This window comes from Morone saxatilis, unplaced genomic scaffold (assembly GCF_004916995.1).
Source record: "Morone saxatilis isolate NCDOM2014 unplaced genomic scaffold, NCSU_SB_2.0 Contig23, whole genome shotgun sequence".
Lineage (NCBI taxonomy): Eukaryota > Metazoa > Chordata > Actinopteri > Moronidae > Morone > Morone saxatilis.
In genome coordinates this window covers 2117598-2134089 of record NW_023339796.1, presented here as the reverse complement: position 1 = coordinate 2134089, position 16492 = coordinate 2117598, and the positions used below count along the sequence as shown (strand labels likewise).

Genomic DNA, 16492 nt, shown 5'->3' with positions numbered 1-16492 from the left:
GTGTGTGTGTGTGTGTGACCTCCTCCAGGGTACGATAGCCAGCTCTCTGACTTGTGTTCAGCTGCATAAGAGGGCGGAGAAGATCGCCGGCATGCTGGCCGAACGGGGCCACCTACAGGACGGAGACCACGTCGCGCTGGTCTACCCTCCAGGTAAACACTGATTACAGATCAGTACCAAGCTGTGGCTCCACTGTCCTGGTGGTTTGCATGTTGATTTGTGCAGGGGTAGCATGAAGTGTGTGTCTCAGTTTTCCCAGTTATTCCCAATTTATGCAATTCCAACACTCTTTATGGACCTCAGTATGAAGAAATATTCAAATAAACAAGGCGAAAATGCAATAAAACTGCATGTTTTTGCCCAAAAACTGCACAAGGTTAGCATAAAGTGGGCATATTTCTGCATAAGGGGGACTCGTGGGTACCCATAGACCCCCATTTACATTCAGATGTCTTTAGGTCAGAGGTCAGAGGGATCCCTTTGATTGATTAATGCCAGGTCTTCCATGCTAACATGACATAGTTGGTACCAATGGATGCGTTAGGTTCTAGTTTAATATGATACCAGATCTCCACTGCCTCTGAAAGAGTGGAAGAGGTATGAAGGATAATGAGGTGGCCAATCCGATTTTTACAAATTTATGTCGTAAAATAAACACCTAAATGTGTATTTTGGGAGTTTTCTTTCCTCTAGTCTGTAAAAAGACCGAAGCAAAACAGCCCAGAATCTAAAAATGAACTTGTGCATAAAACCCCCAATGTGTCTGCCTGTAGTGTCTCGCCTTGACTTGTAAACAAGGACAAACTGTAGATGTTTTTAAATGAGGAAGGACACGACAAAGACATTGAGTGCGCTTCTGTCTGGCGGTCAGATCGAAGAGAGCGCCGCGGGGAAAATTAAGGGAAAGAATTGTAATTTCCCTCTGAGACACGGAGCCTCGTGTCCATCACAGCAGGACGGACGCAGCCATGCAGGACGAATTCCCCGTCACGAGGAGATTGTCTTAAAGCGGCGTTCAATTAATCGCCTCCAGAGTCCTCCGCTCAATACTTCACCTCCTCACCTCTGTCAGTGTGTGTGTGACCGTTTCTTTTTTCTAAATCCTCCTCCTCTCTTCTTCCCTGCCCTCTGCCCCTTTCATCCCTCCATTCCTTCTCCATATTCTGTCCTTTATTTCCCTCCCTTACGTCGCTCCTTCCCATATCTCCCTCCTCCTTCTTCCCTTTCTTGTCTCTCCCTTTTCCTCCCTCCTGTCTTTACCTTCTCCTCTTCATCTATCCCTTCATATCCATCTCTCTTCTCATCCGTCCCTTCTCCCTTCCTTTCCATCCTCATCCACTTTTCTCCTTCCTCCTCTTCCTTTCCTTACCCCTGTCTCCATCCACATCTCCCTCCTCATCCTCCCTCCCTCCTCTTCTTCTCTCCTCCCTCCTCTAGGTATCGACCTCATCGTGGCGTTTTACGGCTGCCTTTACGCCGGCTGCGTACCGATCACGGTGCGACCGCCTCACCCGCAGAACATCGCCACCACGCTGCCCACCGTCAAGATGATCGTGGAGGTAAAAACACTTTGATGGTGTCTTATTCAGGATTCCCTATTAGATTCACTAAAAAAGGTTTAGAAGAAACGGTAACCAAAAGTAAGTCTCCAATCACCTTAAATATAATCAAATGTTCCTGTATTGAGCAAAAACAAATCAATGGGCTAAGAAAGTTTTTAAAACTCTTAAAACTAGCATAATGATCTTTCCATTGAAGGACTGTAATGGGCCTGAAAACTCGAAGAAATGCCAAAAATGTAAGCAAGTTATTATTAGAAGCAATGAAAACTCAGTTATTTCAGTATTATATCAGTCTTAAAATAATTGTGGTCACTTTATTGAGCTAAATTTAAGAATTTGTACTTTAATTTTAGATCTTTAACCAGCATAATAAAAATAAGTGACTTTGACTTAAATGAAGGAACCAGAAGTTTCTTATTTTTAGAATTTTTTAATAAAATAATGAAAAACTAAGCAGCTGCTTCATTTCCAACACTGGGACAAGACGACTTTCTCTTAAGCTGAGAAGTTGTGCGAGTGCTCTTACTCTGAAAATAAGGACAATAATTTTGTTCCCCTGCTGGGATATTATGTAAACCTTTGTTGTGACTTGTTACTGGTTAGAAAGTTACAAAGCTAGATATATTTTCTTATCAGAAGGTTATTTTTCTTCTTAGACAAAAAATAAGACACATTTCCCAGAAAGAAAGCTCTTTTACTTTCTTGAGATTCCTTTTTTACAGTGCAGGGTGGAAGACCAGGAGAAACATATGGAGCGAAAATAAGTTTAATGTGATTTATGTAGGTAAAATAAACAAATAAGAGTTTGGTGACGCTATCGGGCTTTATTTCACTAAAATTCAACTTGGATACTTTTTTATTAGAATATCTGGGACACTATACTAGTAGTACTATAACCTCACTTTCACCACTCAGAGGATCCTGCCTTGTAGAAACAAATAGAAGTTGCTCAACTCATAAATTAAAAAAAGAAAAGATGGAGCGAAAACCAAAGAAAGATGGAGTGAAAGGGCAAAGGATTCGACAGCTTGCAGCAGCCGGGAAACTAGCCAGCGGTCTGGAAAAATAAGTGAATGAATGCATGAGAGTTGTGAATAACGAGGAGCTGGCAGGAGGCGATGTGCGAGGTCAGAGCTGCACTTTCTTCGCTATAAATCTCACAAGCAGTTGAGGTTTTTTGTTTCAGTGGGTTGATGCTCACTCTTCCACGCTGTTGGATAACACAGGACTTCCTGTAACGTGGTGATTCTGTCATTGGTTACCCGCCGATGCGTTGGATCGGGTTCAGGTTGTCTGTGCTGTGTCCTGCAGGTGAGCCGCTCGGTGTGCGTGATGACCACGCAGCTCATCTGTAAACTGCTGAGGTCGAAGGAAGCCTCGGCTGCCGTGGACGTCCGGACCTGGCCTCCCGTACTGGACACAGGTACACACACACACACACACACACACAGGTTCTCACACAGATGAACTATACAATTACATGTTGTTATTGTTGTAAGTTTCTCCTGCACAGTCTGAATCCCACCACTTAAACTGGTGAAGCTCATGTAGTTTAATAGACAGGTAATCTATGCCCTAACAATGAGAACCAACAATAGGCAAGTACACTGGAAAAATAAGTTAAATTAAATGTAAAAAGAAGTGATCCTGACAGATTGTAGTTGGCTGTGTGGTTCAGGTTCTGTATATTAAAGCAGCTCTGATGGAACTGGATTGATTTTCTTCTTTAGACGATTTGCCAAAGAAGAAACCTCCTCTGCTCTATAAACCGTCCAACCCCGACACCCTGGCCTACCTGGACTTCAGTGTCTCCACCACTGGCATGCTGGCTGGAGTCAAGGTAAACACATACACACACACACACACACACACACACACACATACGATACTACCTGTCCAGTTTGAACACAACCTTAATGCACATTTTGAGTTTTTAATACCTTGAACAATGGATTATGGCAGACAGGAGTCATCCATGATTATTCTGTTAGTCAAGTCAAGTTAGATATATCAGAGCGTTCAGAATTACCCAGCACTGATACGACTGGTACTTTAGGTGGGTTGGATGTGACTGAACATGGCATAATGCTAACATAACATATTAATATGCTAACAGTAGCATATAATGCTATATGTGAGCATGTGGCAGCTCAACCCCTGCAGGCTAACATGCCATCTGTGATATTAGAATGGGTTCTAACGTGAATATTTAGCACAAATAACTCAACAACATGGCTATTACTTAACTTTTTTTGCCTCACTATTAAATTTAAATAATTTATGGCATTCAGTATTTATTTTTTGGGTGTGTAGAGACCGCTAGCATCAGCTAACATGACTATAAACATTGTTTTGTTTTTAAAATGACACTGATTGGACAGTTAGGGGCTCCACATTGTAAGTAAAATGTCACATCCAGTCTGATCTTGACATCAGCCCATTTATGTTTTGACATTTGAAGCATTAAGACGGATTGATTGTTTGATTAACGCTGATTAAAGGTCAGAATTTGGAAGGTATAACACTGTAATTATGGCCCAGGAGACGCTCACGTGTTGTTGATTCAACAATATGAGCTCTACTGTGCAGCCCAGATTGTTGGAGGTGTGTAGATAGATGGCGGTGACATTTTAAAGATTAAAGCGCCTATTGATTCCTGCTGCAGCAAAACAAACCTGCATCCTGTACTCAACTCATTGTTTCTGTGCCTCTATTCATCTGCTGCAAAGGTGTGTGTGTGTGTGTGTGTGTGTTTGAATCCATTAAACAAGACCTTTTCTTGTTTGGTCTCTATACCACCCATGTTGAAGCCTTTTGTTTCTCAACACAGAGCAGATAGATAGAGAAGACTCATCAGTTTCCAGACAATAAACAGACACACAATCAGTACAAGAAATTATTTTGTAGACACGTTTTAAATGTATAATTGAAAGGTTTTGTTGTTGGGGGAGATACCAGCTGTGTAAAGGTTCATTATTCTTTTAAAAGGATTGCTGGAATTATAAATTACACAAGATTGACACACAGTTGATAAAATAATAAAACCCAGACAGAAAATTAACTGAAGGCAATATTCCCCACATTTAAATGAAATGGGACCACCGAGTTTGCTCTATTAGTTGGACCCAGATTTAACAGATTAAACCAGATATGGGTCCTGACTCAGGACATTTTATCGGCCTCCATAGATAACGGTGTACATCAGAGAACATAATTGTGGATGAAATCTTTTCCAACGGAGACGAGGCTGCACATTTCAGCCAGTGTTAAAATATTATTTTCTCTATTACACACGGGGGGAAACAAGAATATTAATTAATCTCCTGTCGGGTTAAATCAGCGCTGACCTTCGACTAGTCTTTTATATTGGAATTGAGATTCATTCATTCATTAGTTGCTGTCATTGTAAGTCATTCAGGGTGAGACCACTGTGTAAATCCCTGAAATGTAAACAGAATCAGACTAGTCCTGGGCTTTTTGAGTTTTTTGCGAGTTTTGCCATCACCAAAACTTGCTTCTCCTTTGTACTCGGTTGATTGCAGTTGGGGCAATCTGCATTCTCACCACTAGATGGCACTAAATCCTACACACTAGTCCTTTAATATATAACATAAACAAACTATAAAATAAACTCTACGTAGTAGCAGTACTTTCTAAATCACTAACTGCAACTGTTAACTTATAACCGACATAAAAGCAGATAGCGCTATGCTCTGTGAATGTAGCTTGTGTTCAGATCTTTAAAGTATAGATCTAAAAATAACATTTTTATTTACAGAAATGATTAAAAAGCTGAGATATCGGCCTCCTGTAGTTTTCTTACACCCCTTAAAATCAAGAAGGCCCCGCGACCCTCCCCTTGAAGCTTTGGCAACCCATAGTGGGGGTCCTGACCCCCAGGTTGGGAACCACTGAGATAATGGATGGATGCTTGGACGGAGTACTTTTAAAGCCATAGCAGAAAGCCCCAGGGTTACTGTCAGGAATGCAGCCTGAGACGTGAGCAGCTTTTAAACAACTTGTTCTCCGCCAACTTTGATGTTCTGATCTGAGATGAAGTAATCAGTGAGTCAGTGCACGGCTGACTTCCCACAGCTACATTTTACACGACAGGACAGTAGGAATCTCACTTCTTACTCCTTTGAACAGTTTAACAAGGTTTGATGAAATATATCTTAGTTAAACAGCCAGTTGGATTTCTGCTCATTGTATCACACCGCAAAATATTTCTTCTGATTACTTTCACACCATCAGCGACTGTTGCCATGTCATTTTGCATTAGTCACAATAAAAGGAACCCACAAAAGGTTCGTTAATTAAGGCTTTGAGAAACGAATCAGCAAAAAGGAAAAGCAGGGCAGGAGGAAACAATGCCAGCATGTTTTCTCACGTACTGGTTATTGCCTGTCCATTATGTTTAATCACCGTTCCTAATGAGCAAATCAGTCAATGCGGGAGTATTAACACTACAGCGGGCAGTGCCGGCGCCAGAACACAGGGAGGGAAACAAGTCGGTCAATTCACACGGTCACAGAGGCTCCTCATTTTTTCAAGTTTTGTTATGCTAATGACATATTATGGACATATTTGGAGTTAATTAATCGTTTTTAGCTCCAGCAGGGCACGAGGTCCCGAGTAGGTTTTGTTTGTGTGTGTGAAACAACATTTTCTGTTTCTAATTTCTGCTTAAGAAAGGAAAGACCACAAAAGTACACAGACCAATAAGAACTTGTTAATGTTGTTATAAATGTCAGTTTGACTCTAGTAACTTAAAGTGATTGTTAGTTTAGGTGTAGTGCAAAGAAAATGGATTTACTGCTTGCATGAAATATAGATCTCCGGACTGAACACGTTTATTACTGACTGCACCTTTACTGAGAGTTGTGTGTGTGTTTGTGTGTGTGTGTGTGTGTGTTTTGTGTTTTTTAGATGTCACACACAGCCACCAGTGCCTTCTGCCGCTCCATCAAGCTGCAGTGTGAGCTTTACCCGTCCAGAGAGGTCGCCATCTGCCTGGACCCGTACTGCGGCCTGGGCTTCGTCCTCTGGTGCCTTTGCAGGTCAGACAAATGGAAAAAAAGCTCTAATGAGTGTTAAATATCCACTTCAGGCAGGGAGGGTAAGATGCAGGTCAAAGAGGATGTTTTGAAGAGAATCTTAACACCTTGTTTCATCTTGAATGTGCACCATTAGCTGTGTAGCCATCAGCAGATATTCATGTTCATGTTCAACAGTTTTTCGAAAAAGAGCCAATGCTTCGACAGTCTCCTCATCTCCTCTCAAAGCTCTATAATACATCCACACAGATCTGATGAAACCCTCCTCTCATTAATACAAGAAACAAACAGAAACATTACATTTCCATCCTGTTTTCTGCATTGTTTTTCACTCTTAGAGGTTTGACAGTCGCTCTTTTATTTGGGTTATTTTGTTGTCTCCTTCTGGTTCTCCAACTCGAGAATTCTTGATGAACCAACTCACATAATAATCACATAACGTGGTGGATGGAAACAAGCATTCATTTTATTTCGCCAACATTTGGATGGAAACACGGCTAGTGGTTGTGGAGTTTGTAATCACTGTGGTGTATCAGGTTACACTGGAAGATGCTTCAAAGGTTTCCTGTACTTTCCTAGAAGGCAGTACAGGTTTACACCATCCACATATATAAGGATGGACGACATGACAGTTCTCCAAACGGGAAGTCAAAACATCTCAATCGCCCTCTGGTGGCAGTAAAGATCTAACTAAGAAATCAAAGTACACGTCAAATACATTTTTCCCAAAGATGGTCTCTGGACATAGAAATCCAAGAAAATAACAGAAATATCACAATCATTACTTAGACTATAACATGATTTGAAGTCTGTATACTTTTGTCCGCAGGGTGTTTTGGAACCACGACATAATGACTCCACGCTCACAGCCTTTCTCTGGTTTCCCTCTGCAGTGTGTACTCAGGTCACCAGTCCATCCTGATCCCTCCGTCCGAGCTGGAGGTGAACCCGGCGCTCTGGCTGTCGGCCGTCAGTCAGTACAAAGTCCGAGACACTTTCTGCTCCTACAGCGTCATGGAGCTCTGCACCAAAGGCCTCGGCCTGCAGACCGACGCTCTGAAGGTAAAGGGGGGCGCTCTGTCTCGAGGAGAATTTATATTGTACGCTTGAAACCTGATGAAGTTCAGAAACAAGGGAATGGATGTCAGATACCAACAACTTCTCATTCTGGGTCATTCTTGTCCTGTTCAGTCTCGAGGGTTGGATCTGTCTCGGGTGAGGACCTGTGTGGTTGTAGCGGAGGAGCGTCCCAGGACATCCCTGACGCAGTCCTTCTCCAAGCTCTTCAAGGACCTGGGACTTCACCCTCGAGCCGTCAGCACCTCCTTCGGCTGCAGGGTCAACCTGGCAATCTGCCTGCAGGTCAGTCAGACCATCACCTCTTCCTGGTTGTCTCTGCTTCCACTTTTCAGCAGAGACTGAGGACAATTCTTGGTGTCATTGTGGCTGGATTCACTATTAAAGTTGCGGAGTTACATTAGAGAAACCACCTGCTCAGGGACACTTCAGCTGATGTTGACCATGCAGAAGTTAGCTGAAGTTGAGCTCTTTGTTAGCAGCTATTTTGTATTTTGATAAATGTCTATTGGCCTCAAAGGTAAAGTACAGTTAAAGCTGCAGTAGGTAACTTTTATAAGTAACTGTTATATTATTATGTTATATTAAGTCTTTAACTATATCTGATAGGAACCAGATTTATTTAAAGACTGATTTATTTTTATAAAAGTTACCTACTGCAGCTTTAAAACATAGAAGTTAATATGTATCGCAAACTAATGAGTTTGTGGTTGTGCATCCAGTTTTTAGGAGTTTTGTCCACAAGGTGCAAGAAATAGTTTGCTCTCTTATTCTCTTATTTTACTCAGTTTCCCCCTGCTTCCAGTCTTTGTGCCAAGCTAGGCTAAACAAGTGCTGGACTGTATTTCCTAAAATCTCAGAGTTTTTATATTAATAGGTCATTATTTTGGAGCTGCATCTGTTGTTAGGCCATTATTTAGGCAGGTTAACCGAATATACAGACAGTAACAGACAGTTAAATTGGTGCTTTCAGGGACAGTGGACTTGGTTCTGCCTTTCATAAGGTTCACAGACCACAACTGTGTTTTCATACCCTGCAGTTAGCACATTAGCTCATCACCTTTAAAGTGGAGAAACAGTGTCACTGCAGTTTTTGTCGTATTGCTTTGTACTGCGTTGAGAGTTTACAGCGTCGTTAATCAGCTAAATGATTTTCACATCACTTGAAACTGTTAGTTTTCTGGTTTTGAAGCGTACAAAAATAAATGGATGTCAATGTAAGATTGATTTGCAAATGCAGCGTATAAAGCCAGCGACAGCGATATGTTTGTGAGTAACTACATGACGAGTTCCAGAGAGATTACATCCTCAGTAGTCATTCTCCTCTTCTGCCGTCTTTCATCCAAACATCGAAGCATTCAGCTCTCTGTTTGTCTCTGCGGTTCAGCTTCATCCTTCCATTTCAAGCTGATCATTGTTTTTTACATTTCAGATATGATTTGCAACCTTAAGTGGATCAAATCAGCTTATTCCCCCAAGTCAGCAAGAAAGAGCAAGAAAAACTTGGAGAGGAATAAAAAGATATATTCTGATGTGCTCTAGATCATTGAATTAGTCATTTCCAAGTTTTTATTAAATTAAAACATTGCTGACTGTTAAATAGATATGAATGGTAAATTAATTCAAGCCTGTATAAAGAATTATGATGACATAATTGAATCATTTAATGAGCAGTACAATGTCTTGGTACACAACGGTGATTTCTAACTGCATGGCTCATAACTTACCAGAGTCAATATACACTAATATTACAGCCGAATATTACCCAGTATATTGAATAATATATATAATATATATTGAATAACTGTTTGTAGCAGCTTTAAATGACTCCACTAACAGTTTCAGTCCTGACTGCTTGTTTGGTTTCTTTGAGTTTTCCATTTTGACATTTTTTCTTCCTTCCCTCCTCCTTCCTTGTTTTAATAATAACCCGCCCACATATCTCATACTTGGTTTTGTCTCCACCCTCCCTCCTCCGCCTTACCTCCTCCTCCTCTTCCTCCTCCTCCGCCCCCTCTTTGCTGCTGTAGCCTCACAGGCTGGGAAAGCTTGCCGACCAGGTAGGGAACCACCATCAGTCCCCTCCTCCCCCCCGTCCCCCAACCACCACCACCTCCACCCCACTGCTTGTCAGCACATCACTCATCAGCTGGCTTTAGATTACTCCACTGGAGACGTAGATTCTGAGTTTCCAATACTCCCGTTAGGGCTGAAAGGTGTTTGCAGCTTTCTCCTTCCCAGCCGACAGGAGGAAACGTTGAGGCCCGGTCACACCAGCATTTATGACAAAAAACGACAAAATAATGGATCAAAATGAATCTCAGTGGAGTCACTGCACTGTGTGGATTCGGCTGCAGAGGTGAAATATATCTGAGTGGGGCTGCTACTCGCATAACGCAGAGCAATCTCTGTTAGGAGAGTGTGTTGACCCCAGGAAGAGCCAAACTGTGTGATCACAGGAATGGCGTCCGTCACGTGATGCACACTGGTCCAAAAACAACTTTTTCCCATAAGGTCACAATGTGAAAGAAGAATGACTCACTTCACTATCAGAATTTGGAATGACTCACTTCACTATCAGAATTTGATCCATTCAGTTCAATAACATTTGGAAAGATTAAATAATTTTATCCCCATTCAAGTTATTGGAGGGCTTAACTGGGGGGAGCAGCTCCTGGCTGGCGGCGGTCTCTGGTGCCGTTGCTCTGTGGGACGTACAATGCAGAAAATCTGTGTAGTTTTTTGGCTTCATGCGCCACAGAGCCCGCCTCTAACGCTGTATCCAGGTCTCCCTTAATACATCCACTAATCACCTGTAAGGATGTGAAAATGAATGTTATGGGGCTACTTTCTGGTGTGACCGGGCACTTATGATAGAGTCTAGCGTTGATCCAGAGTCACAACTAAAGAAAAGTTTCAATATTTGTCCAAAGAAACTTCTCAAAGTCTCCACCATTGCTCCAAACAGCCAGTAAATACTCTTCTTCTGGTGGAGTTTAAAAGTAGAAGCTACCTCGAGGAGATGATGCTGTCTGCCATTTTGTGCTCTGGGTGTGGGCTTCTGACTCCCAGCATGCCGCTGTGTGTCCGGTGGTGGGCTCTGTGAAGGTTTTTTTAATCCTGAATCACCACTGAGAGAGAAAAGGGGGATGGAGGGATGGTGGAGGAAGAGAGAGAGGTCGGAACGAGGGGGGGAGGGGTCTTTATCTCTTTTCTTTTTCTCCTTAATTTTTCCTCAAAATCTTCCCTCTCACTCACATTACAGTAGAAATACAGTCGACACAGAACTAAGAGCTGATATGTACGACATATAGACAGGACAAATCATCTTTCATAGATTTTATATCTATTTCAGGGTGTTTCAGGGTGCCCTAAAGATGTAATCACTCATCTCCCCTTTCTTCAATCTTTCTTTTCCCCCGCCTGGTGTCACTTTCCCCTCCTTTCTTCCCTCTACAACAGTTTAATTGTGACTTTCTGTTTGCATGTTGATCAAGTAGAATCTGACTCTAGAGAGCTTTTTTAAATTTTTTATTTGAATCTTTTGTTTTTGCTGATTTCCTTTGAAAATCATCCCACCGCTGTCACTCCCACATTGTCCTCCCCACCATGTTGGAAATGTGGTTTTGTGGGAACTTTCCCTCTGCTGTGAAGGGAAAAGCTTGTCTCTGTGAGCACTAATGCACGATCAGTAGCATCCACTGCGCCCCGGTAGGAGTAGAAGTAGCAGCAGTAGAGGTTGTCATGCAGGCGTACGGTGGCAGTGAAAGGACACTGCGGTAACTGTTGTTGTTGGTTTCTCTCAGGGCACCTCAGGACCCGACCCCACGACTGTGTATGTTGATATGAGAGCGCTACGGCACGACAGGTGAGTCCAACAAACCGCACGTCTGATTCACTGATTTGTAACCGAGAACTGGGAAACTAATCTAAGTGGAGGCTTTTCCTGATGGAATAAGTCAAACCAAAAGATAAATCATGTCTTATCTGCTGAAGACACAATACTGGATGGTGTGAAACCAGACGACATTCACAGGAAATGTCAAACATTATCTTTTTATTTCAGTTTTGGAATGAAAATCTATTGACTACTATTGGATGTGTTCCCTTGAAATTTTGCACATACATTCTGTTCATGGTCAATCCATCTTTTAAATTAATGACAAAAAAAAAACAACACAAAAGTAACTGTCAGCCACAGCTACAGTTTAGGACACTTAATTTTACTCTATAGTCAATACTTAATAGTCTCTTAATAAGTTTCCTGGAAATAACAATGCAATTTGATATTAATCTTAAAGGAAAAAACTGACAGTTGAGTTTAGTTTAATTTAATTTGAAGCAATTCACTGAAAAATAATCTCTTTAAAACCAACTAAATATCATTTATATTTAAAGGACCATTGTGTAGGATTTAGTGGCATCTAGCGGTAAAGTTTCCCCTTACAATTAACTGAATACCACTCGCCTTCCAAGCGTGTAGGAGAAACTATGGCGCAACTCACGAAAGCCCCTATCTAGAGCCAGAGTTTGGTTTGTCCATTCTGGGCTGCCGTAGAAACATGGCCGACTCTGTAGAAGAGGATAAAACCAGCTCATCTAAGGTAACAAAAATACATTCAGGTTATTCCATTATATTTTCATTTTCTGCCAACAGAGCCTCCTAAATGTTACACACTGCACCTTTAATCTGTTGTTGGACATTTCGCATTTAAATTATTTAGAAATGATTAACAGTCTTTATTGTCTTTTCCAAGAACCTTCCTATGAATTTCCTTAGAGTTACCACGATAAGTTACCAATAAGGCCTTTATTGATTTCTATTGATTTAATGTAAATACATTTAAATTCAGATACTCAAGTGTCTAGCAGGCTACTTTTAGGATGGGAACACGTCCAGTGTGTAACGTTGAGGAGGATCTGTTGGCAGAAATGAAATATAACATTTAAAGGTAATTTCCATGAGTGTACAGAGTCCGCAATGTTTCTACAGTAGCCCAGGATGGACAAACCAAACCAGCTCCAGATAAGCCAGAATCAGCATAGAACAGAAGGTGAGGCGAGGGGGTTGTAATCTGTAACTACACCGCTAGATGCCATTTAATCCTACACACTGGTCCTTCAAAACAAACCTTTAAAATACGTGCAGTCAGTATTTCAGCTGTATTTGATTTACATAAAGGCATTTAGATTTGTATGCTTGGGTAAGCTCAGTAATAACATCCTGTTATATTTTCTCATTTGAAGTTTCATCCCACAACGAGTCTGTTTTCCATCCTCTCACAGACAGACATTAAATATATTCTGTGCCCACGAAGAGTTTGTTTGCTGCTGTGGGATCTCAGTCCGGGCAGCCGGGTGTTTGTGAACGCTCCCAGAATAAATAAGGTTCTCGGTAAAGATGCTTACTCTAACGCACGACTTGTTCTACAGCCGGCGGTCCTGGCTGATTGTAAAAACTTTGAATATAATGAGAAGCTAAAAGTTTTCTTCCAGATGGCGTGACGATTTCAGACATCTCAGCTCGGCTGTCACCCTCACAGCCTCTTCCACTTCCTCTAAAACACTTCCAGTCTGAGGAAGAGACACTTAAAACCCATCGAAGCCAGTCTGAGTCACATTTTGTGCTGGGTGACACCATAAATAGCAACTCAGGAGTCTCCAGAATGTGTTTTCCCAGAGTTTTTGGCTTTCAGAGGAGAAGTCTGACTTTGTGAACCAACTCGGAGGTTTGAAAATCGCCGCGAGGGCTTAACATTAGTGTCAGATTTCATGTCTTAAGTTGGTGAAACATTGTCAGTTTCCAGGCAACAGAGATGGACAACAACTCCAGGAGGACAAGCAAGCCTTCAATTTACTCGAATATGTCATGACAAGGTGGTGCGGTGGGATTAAAGGAACAATCCTGTGACCACTACAGCTCAGCTAGACTCCGGCTTGCAGCTCAAACTGTAAAAATGTAAATTTAAACACGTCAGGGGCCCAGAAAGTTCTCTGGTGTGTCTGGGAAACTTCACTTTCCTGTTCTCTGATCCAGCGGATCATTATGGTCTTCAGCCTGCGTCTGCGACCGCTCCGCTGTCATTTTCCTCCAGAGAAGTCACAGCACACGAAGCGGCGAGGCTCTTCAGTCCGGCTGTGCATAAATATAACTGTCAGTGTGCGTGATTACATGTAATCACTGTTGATTTAAGCTGGCCCGGTTTATGATCTGACCAACCACTTCTGTCTGTTTCCGTCAGGGATCAATAATTTTATTTTAAGCGTTAGTGGTCAGAGCAGAAGTATAATGACTGTGTTTGCACAGTATTCTTTGTTATTTCATTTCAAATGACGTATCTGAAGATGACATTTTGGGCACAGACGTACAGGAACAGAGAGATCCTTCTAAAATGTCCCAGATTTGCTCCAGTCAGAGTGCTGTCGAGCACTATTGTGGAGATCAAATCCTCCAAAACTGCAAACAGTGAAATATGAAATATTATTCCAGGAGGAGAAAGAACAAAATAAGAATAAAATAATTATGTCTTTAAGTTAAAAAAGGAATGTTTTAAGCAGGATACACAGTAAATGTCCCTTTAGTAAAAGACAATCTCGTGAATCTGTGATGATGATGATGTTTGGTTAAAGTTAATGAACAGATGTTGGTTTTGCTCCACAGGGTCAGACTAGTGGAGAGGGGGTCACCACACAGTCTGCCACTGATGGAGTCTGGGAAGGTGAGCTTCAGTTTCTTTTCTTTTTTCCTGTAGTTAAAGCAACGATTCCCAACCTGGGGGTCGGGACCCCCACTAGGCCGATATCTCAGCGTTTGGTTCACTTCTGTGAAGAAGAAGAATTGTCTAAAAGAACAATGGACGAGAAAACACTGAATTAATCAGATACAGTGATCAGTGATTGATACATTGATAGAATTTTATCAGAAAAAGGAAATAATCTGCTCATAATTCATCTAAATCACTCATTTTACACAAACTTCCTGAAGTTACTAAGTTCACTGTACAGTTTTTAATATGATATGAAATATCCATAAAATACGTCACTGAGTCAGTTTAATAAAGGATATAAAAGGGTCCCTCATAGAAAAAAGGTTGAGTTAAAACACTTAAATCATTTAGATGTTGATGTTTTGTCTCTGCTATCTGAGCAGATCCTGCCGGGGGTCCGAATCATCATCGCCAACCCAGAGACCAAGGGACCAATGGGGGAGTCGCACCTGGGCGAGGTATAACTACTTCTTCTTTTACCTGAACCAACATCACAGCAGACAGGAAGAGTCCATCTAACATCAAATCATCCAATTAAGGCGCTTTATTGAGCAACTTGACAGAAATATCCACAATAATTTGAATCATTCATTGATGATTTTAAGTAGTTTATTAATATAATTAAACACAAATATCTTGTATCATTAAAAACTAAACTAAACACTTTTTGTTTGACATTAATTAATAATGACAATAATCTGTAAGAGTCGTTGCAGCAGCAGTCATATCTCCACTGCAGCAGTAAACAGGAGCTCCATGGGGCTGTGGCTCAGGAGGTAATCAGAAGGTTGGCGGTTCGATCCCCGGCTCCTCCCTCTGCATGTCGAAGTGTCCTTGAGCAAGATGCTGAACCCCAGATTGCTCCTGATGATGTGCCAGTCGGGGGGTACATGTAGTGGAAAGCTCTGGGGGGGTCAGAAGACTAGAAAGAGCCGCTATCATGTGGTGTAACAGCTGCGGTCTCATGCTTGCAGATCTGGGTGCACAGCGGCCACAACGCCAGCGGTTACTTCACCGTCTACGGAGACGAGGCGCTGCAGTCGGACCACTTCAACTCCAGACTCAGCTTTGGAGACACGCAGACCGTCTGGGCCAGGACCGGATACCTGGGCTTCCTCCGCAGGACCGAACTGACAGACGCCAGCGGAGGTGAGGGCACCGGGATGATGTGATTGTACGGTCGGTGTGTGATGGATGGGGCTCACGCTGACCTTTAATGTTCTCATATGAGGGAGAGAGGACGGGATTAAACAGATCAGGGAGTTTAAGTGCCGCCAACCTTGAGGGAACCTATTAGTCTGGTGTTCACTGGAGAGGTACGTGACGGTCTAAAGGTTGTTTGAGAGGCAACAATCTGACTCACTGTTGTATTAACTTTATATTGTTGGTGTTAAGATAGATGTTTATATTGAATACTAGCAGAGAATCTAAAGCTGTCATTAAAAGCTGCAACCAAGAGTTAGTTCAGGCTGTAGAGGCAGAAACTGTTAAACTATTCATCCATGGCGATCGCTGGCAGACTTTCACAGTCTAATGAAATATTAACACCTTCAGAGGTTTTGGGAAAACATAAATAGTAAGTGTGGCCACACTGACTCTGATTTCTATGTTTCTCTCTGCTTTTAGTTTATTATTTGACCTTTAACCAAAATCTGTTGAATGTGTTCTGATCAACAAACAGCAGCATTACCACTGCAGTATTATTCTCTAGAGGATTTATTAACACATTTAAATTAGATTTGTACTTTTTGTAACACTCCCTATGACGCCCATGTCTGTAATGCATTATAAACATACTTACAAATGTGTACTTATAGCAATTTAGAATAATAGTTATATAGAATAGAATATAAATCCTTATACTATAATTATAACACATTATAAAGTGTTTTATAATGACTTCTACGGTCAACAATCATGATACATCATAATTGTTAAGGATAATTTTGTATTGTAATGAGTAATTCTCATAGTATATTATAATCACTGTTATAATAAATTATTCCAAATGCTTTATAACATACTATAA

The 16492-nt window shown here is 41.6% G+C and overlaps 1 protein-coding gene across 1 annotated transcript in view; it reads left to right on the top strand.

Moving 5' to 3' along the window:
* The window catches only part of LOC118335231 (disco-interacting protein 2 homolog C), a gene marked incomplete in the record, with an annotated part of 203921 nt that overhangs the window by 183067 nt on the left and 4362 nt on the right, over window positions 1-16492 (top strand). The window contains 12 exon segments of the mRNA XM_035671466.1: window positions 31-152; window positions 1438-1559; window positions 2874-2985; window positions 3293-3402; window positions 6492-6622; window positions 7513-7681; window positions 7811-7981; window positions 9727-9756; window positions 11503-11564; window positions 14358-14415; window positions 14847-14921; window positions 15438-15612. Of these exon segments, the coding sequence (XP_035527359.1) occupies window positions 31-152; window positions 1438-1559; window positions 2874-2985; window positions 3293-3402; window positions 6492-6622; window positions 7513-7681; window positions 7811-7981; window positions 9727-9756; window positions 11503-11564; window positions 14358-14415; window positions 14847-14921; window positions 15438-15612 (1337 nt within the window).